The sequence below is a fragment of the Sylvia atricapilla genome, chromosome 2 (assembly GCF_009819655.1).
Source record: "Sylvia atricapilla isolate bSylAtr1 chromosome 2, bSylAtr1.pri, whole genome shotgun sequence".
NCBI classification, from domain to species: Eukaryota; Metazoa; Chordata; class Aves; order Passeriformes; family Sylviidae; genus Sylvia; species Sylvia atricapilla.
The window spans coordinates 110655878-110661877 of record NC_089141.1 but is presented as its reverse complement, the minus strand read 5'-3'; the positions used below and the strand labels follow the sequence as shown (position 1 = coordinate 110661877).

General features: G+C 43.5%; 1 protein-coding gene across 1 annotated transcript in view; it reads right to left on the bottom strand.

Annotated features, from left to right (window-relative positions):
- Window positions 1-258: 258 nt before the first annotated feature.
- Window positions 259-6000, bottom strand: part of WDR4 (WD repeat domain 4) — a 20469-nt gene continuing 14727 nt past the window's right edge. Inside the window, exons 9-11 of the mRNA XM_066314131.1 lie at window positions 5429-5612; window positions 4472-4541; window positions 259-1420 (exon numbers count right to left, since the gene is read on the bottom strand). Coding sequence (XP_066170228.1) covers window positions 1239-1420; window positions 4472-4541; window positions 5429-5612 — 436 coding nt within the window. The 3' untranslated portion in view covers window positions 259-1238. The remainder of the gene's footprint in view (window positions 1421-4471; window positions 4542-5428; window positions 5613-6000) is intronic.

Genomic DNA, 6000 nt, shown 5'->3' with positions numbered 1-6000 from the left:
TTTTTACCCCCCACCTTCCTTCAGAAGACTGAAATTACAGGGGTTTTCATCCCAGCTTCCCATCAGCATGGGATTTAGGTGAACTACCAAGAAATTTTCCTGTTGCTGAGCTCTGTTATTGACATTCAGAATCTTCCAGGGCAGAAAGGGAGGAGAGGAGCTGTCAGCAAACGCAGCAGCTGGGCCACACACCTGCATTTGACTGCAAAAATTCCACGTGTCCAGACACTCCAGAGAGAACCACTCACAGTGCACAGGTTAATTCTGAGTGCTTTTAATGGACTGTACAGATTTCCACACCTGGTTTTGTGCAGGACGTTTATGTATTCCACATGAACATGATACCATCTGGTACAAGAACACATCTTCTGCCCTGTGATGCAGCAACAAGTGGCCCCATAAGTCTCTTACAGATAACTTCTCCAGAAGATGTATCTCTTGGATAATTAAAGTATGGAAAAGTTCTCGTTGAAAAAAGCAGGATGCACTCCAAATTTTGCTCCCAGGCCTCTGGAATGATTTTCACAGACACCAGCAGGATCATATTGCAGTGAAGGAGCTTCCAACAAGACAACGTTGACTGACACGTTTTGCTTTTACTTTGCAGCATACAAAATTAACTTTTGCACTTCTTCCTGTAGAGATATTCCACAAGTAAGAAGTAATGGATTAAAAGCTAGGCAAAATCCCAACCATATGTACCCAAGTTAAAGGATAAAAACAGAGAAGGCAAAGTCTCGGCTGAAACCTCTCATATTCAGCAAGGATTTTTTTTTTTCTGCACTCCCTTTCCCATACCCAGGTACACTAAATTAGTTACATTAACTAACAGACTTTTAAAAAAAGTTTAAAAAAACCACCCCAAATCAACCCAAACCAAAAGTAATAAAAACAAAGTTGCATCTGCTTTAATCAGCGTGTTTCCACCTGAAAAAGAAAGCCTGAACACAGTAGGCAAAAAGAAAATCCTGTTTCAAGGAAAATACCATCTCCAATATTCATATAACATGCATCAGAGATTCCCAGGACTGAGCCACTAACACTGTATTCTGCTAGAAAGTTTAGGTATGTTGTAAAAGCATTATTTGCTGCAAACAGGATATTGTCATATCAGCCTGCCTGAGAAACCTGAATAAAATTTTAAACCAGTCCTTTTGCATAATTCACTTTTTATGTAAAAACAATCCACAGCTGGACCACTTCCTTTCCTCAAGGCAAAGGTCACAAGATCACAGCAGTCACAGGGATGGCTCTTCAGTCTTCATCTTTTTTTTTGCCTGTCCACTGGAGTTATGCTGCAGATTCTGCTTTTTCTTCTTCTGCTGCTGTAACCTTTCCTCCTTCCTTTGCAGGTACTCATCCATGTTGTCAAAAGAGGCCTTGTAGAGGTGGCTGTAGTAGCTCCCTGCACCAACAAAACCTGTAGTTGGGCAAAGCAAGAACACAGATGTTAATTCCCTCAGTGGTCTCATCGATTACTTCCTGCACTGTAATTTTAGGTAGTGGCACTCCAATTCATTTACTGTGCTTCAATCCACTGTGTCAGCCTTCCAATACCTCAGGGGGCTTCAGGAGAGCTGGAGAAGGATTTTCACAAAAGCATGTAGTGACAGGATAAGAGGGGATGGTCTTAAGGTGAAGGTGGGCAGATTTAAATTAAATACTAGGAAGAAATTCTTTACTGTGAGGGTAGGCAGACCCTGGCACAGGTTCCTCAGAGACGCTGTGGCTGTCCCTGGATTCCTGGAAGTGTCCAAGGCCAGGCTGGATGGGGCTTGGAGCAGCCTGGGACAGAAGACAGAAGGTGTCTCTGCCCATGGCAGGGGGATGGAATGAGATCATCTTTAATGTCCCTTCCAACCCAAACCACTCTGTGATTAAATACCAACATTTTCACTGTGTAAGCCTGATTTGTGTTGGCAAGTACTTGTTCAGCATTCAACAGCCAGGCACAGCCTCCATTTCTAGGCAAAAAAAATTCATACAGAGTTAAGCACCTCACAGTGAAGCAAAGAGAGGACACAGCTCTCCTCAAACACTGGACACTTGCAAACTTCAGGGCTTCTGCTTTTGAACCACCGAAGTTGTTCCCTGAGACCCAAGCACTTGAAAGGGAGTTGCCACCTAATGATGCTTAGCTGCCTTTTCTCCTAGAGTATTAACTTGAAAGAAGGACAAAGGAGTGGACTTCAAATGATCATGTTTATAGCACACAGATTGCTAAGCATTTGTTCCAATGGCTTTGTTACACCTGTAAATTCAGGGTAATATTCCTGACAGTATCCCCAAGACTGTAGGTTTAGATGAGTTCAGCAGGGAACTAACTGCTATCCAAAAATCCCTAATCAGATTGTTTCTGTAGGAAACACAGAATGAGACCAGCTGGCTTGGTCCATATTTCTAAACAATTGTTGGAATGGCACTTGACAAAGCCAGTCATCTCCAGTTCTCACCTTTTCTCACTCACCAAAATTCACAATCTTTAAAGGACAAATGAGGAGAAATCCAGTACCTGCTAAGGCTTGGTCCTGAAGCTAAGTGTGCTGCTCCACAGGAACCCACACACAGCATCCCTCTGTTTCTTGGCAGGCAAACAAAGCAAGTTTCCCTCTATGGTACCCAGCAAAGCAGAAGCTTTCACTTTTGGGGGTGTTGCACTCATACAGGCTTTATTGGCCTTTGGCCCTGGGAGAAATTACATGCTGCCAGCTTGAATAGCCATGCTGCTCTCCACTTGAGCAGTCTGCACTAAATCCTGTTCTGGGATCACTTACAGCACAATGTCAAACTGTTCCATGTGTACAAGGGGGAATAGCTTCAAACTGAGACTGGGTTTAGATTCCATATTAGGAAGAAATTCTCCCCTGTGAGGGTGGTGAGGCACTTTGAAAAGGCTGTCCAGAGAAGCTGTGGCTGCCCCATCCCTGGAAGTGTTCAAGGCCAGGCTGGATGAGGTTCTGACCAACCTGGACTAGTGGAACATGTCCCTGCCCACAGCAAGGGGTTGGAATTGGGCTGTCTTTAAGGTTCCTTTCAACCCAAACCATCCTAGGATTCTGTGATACTTCTGGATTGACCATTGCATCTTAAATCCTACAGAAACCTCAGAGTAGATTTTATAAAGCACAATGTGCAAGGATTAGGACTGGATTCAAACAATGTAACCATCACTTGTTTCAGATGATGAAAGTACCTTTGAAGCACTAATTATGCACTGGAGTAAGTGCTCATCAAGTGAGCTTCCCCTCACTAATTAAGGATAATGAACCTGTCATGTGAGCCCTGCTCCTTTCCCAGCTGCAGATGAGCCCATGACTGCATTTCACACTTGTTTGTTCCACGGGCTAATTATGCCCAGAACCTCTCCCCCCTGCCTGATCTTTCCTTCTCTCAGCTCATTTTCACTCAGACCTCATCCCCCTAATTATCTGCCTGGCTGTAACTATCAAGTCTGCAACATCTCCGTGCAAACATCTCCTTTCCAAAGGAGCACCTGACTTGCAAAGACTGCAGCACTTTAATTACAATTTAATGACCAACCTAATGACAGTTACATGCTAAATCATCCAGTAGCAGATATTAAGGAGACTTTACACCAGCGTTTCTGCAGCTCTTCCATCTTCATATATGGCCACCATGAACAGGCCATAAGACTGGTGGGAACTGTAACACACCTTTTAAGGAAGATTCCAGTCTCAGCAAAGTACAGGATAGAAATTTCTACGAATGAAGTTTCAACACATAATTGAGGTTTTAGCACATGCCACAGCTCTTCTCCACTCTGCAGCCACAACCACTGCTATGATTTCAGCTGGGCTTTTTTTTTTTTTAATAATACAAAAAATCCTGAATACATAGGGTGCTTCTGAATGGGGATACCAGGCATTATTTTTCTGACAGAGACTGGGAGTGGGGCAGGAAGCAAGAGCAAAACGAGCCAGCCCTGACATTAAGTAATGTCACCTGTTGTTCCATCCAGGGTCACACCCTCCAGTCACAGCAGGCTCCACATTTATCTGCCCTGCCAAGGTGGACCCAACAACCCTTCTTAATAACAGAGCTGCTGCTCCCACGGCTGGTCCATCCTGACTGTCTCCACTGTGCCTGTGATAAAAGTCTCACACCCAGGCAGGAGACAAGACAACAAACACCAGTATTTGATACCACAGCAGTAAGATAGACTCCAGCAGCTCTGCCAGAGGCTGTTTGGATGCATCCCTGTGATAAGGTGTCCATGGAAAAGTTATAAGGCTGCAATTCAGCTTTAAATATCTACATGGTTCTGTGGTAACAGTGACCCGAACACATTTCATTATCTGCACTGACTTCCAGACCAGACAGTGATGAAACTGAGAAAAGACTGAGTGACTTCAACAGCCAGCTGAACTGACCTGAACTCCAATCTTGTTCTACATATTGTGCTTCAGCTGTAAAAACTGCATTCTCTAAATCTTGAGGCCAAATTTCTCACCTTCAAACACTGTCCAGTTGTCTTGAATGTATTTTGACATCTTCTGTAATCCTTTGTCATCAGTTGCAGGCTGGGAAAAGAAGGGAAGCTGCACGTTATCTTGGGATTAATGGACAATTTAAGTGTTTCACAGCATGATGAAAAATGCAAAAGCTCTCAGAAAAGCGTAGCAAAACACAGCAAGTGTAAAACTTCCATGATCTCTTCCAGGCTCCTTTTTTCTAGAACTGTTACTGAAATCTGGCCTGAGATCTCAAGTTTTGCTAGGAAAGCTTTGCCATTTGAACAAAGAAATTGATTCCCACTTACTAATCTGTGAGGAAAAGAAATATCCCAGGGAACACATTAAGGTCAAAGAACACACTCAGAAGTTTCATTTAAAACCACTTCACAACCAAACCATAATTAGCTGGGGACTTACAGGGATAACAAATGAGTTGAGTTGTTTAATAGGCAATAAAAGAGAACTTGATAGCACATACCCCAAATTTGATTCCCTCTTCTCACTAAAAAGAAATTCCCTTACTGCTCCCAGAATGCCTTGTCCTGCAAAGGATCCCTCAGAGGCAGGCACAAGGAAAGCTGTGTGGAAAGCATTCCTGAGCAAACCCAAAGGGATTTGCTGGTTTGTGGGTTTATTTTTTTCTTTTAAATCACCAAGTGTAGCCCACAGAAAGCTCAGGCAATGGTTTAAAGTACTGAGTGCTGACAAGCACTCTGATCCTGCTGTGCAGATGGCAGCTTTAGCTGAGAACAGACACACTGGTGTTGAGAACAAGCTCTTGACACCTTTGCATCATACACAGGTGAGAAGAATGAGATGAGTATCTATGGCTTTTACTCCATCTCAAGACAGAGAGAAAGGTGCCTTCTTAGCTTTCATGAAACAGCAAACTCCACTTCTGTTGTGGCCTCAAGACATCACCAAACACTGAGGATTTTCAGCATTAAAAATACCTTCCACTGTCCATCACTTGCTCTGTACAGAAGAAGAGGAGCTTCCTTGTCCTCCTGCAAAATCCACAGGTCTCCTGTTTCCTCAAATGCAACGTCCCAGCCTTTGTGTTGCAGAGAGATTTGCTGTTTGTAAAGCAGCTGCTGGGCAGTGACATCCAGCTCAAAGATGTAGACTGTGGGAATACTTTTAAGAGGAAAAACTTAATTACCATTATTACCAAATCCACCTACAGCCGTCACTTGTACAGCACACTACAGACACCCACTCTAGTTCCAAACAGAGCCAAAGCCAAGTGGTTAGGATGAGCACTTCAAATGCTGTTTGCTTACATGATCTGAGTCAGAAGCTGTAAATACCCAAAGTGTCAAACAGCTTTTCAAGTGTTATGTGAAAGAAAAAGCAGTCAGAGCTGCCTCCTCTTTAAAAGAAAGGGTAGTAAAGGGAATTTCATAAGGATTACTAAGGACTTTTATGAGGAGTGTTGCATTGTGACACACTGACCTACAGGGCTGCCCTTGAAGGGATATACAGCTGAGCACCAGCCAAAACAAAACATCCCCCAGCTCTGGTA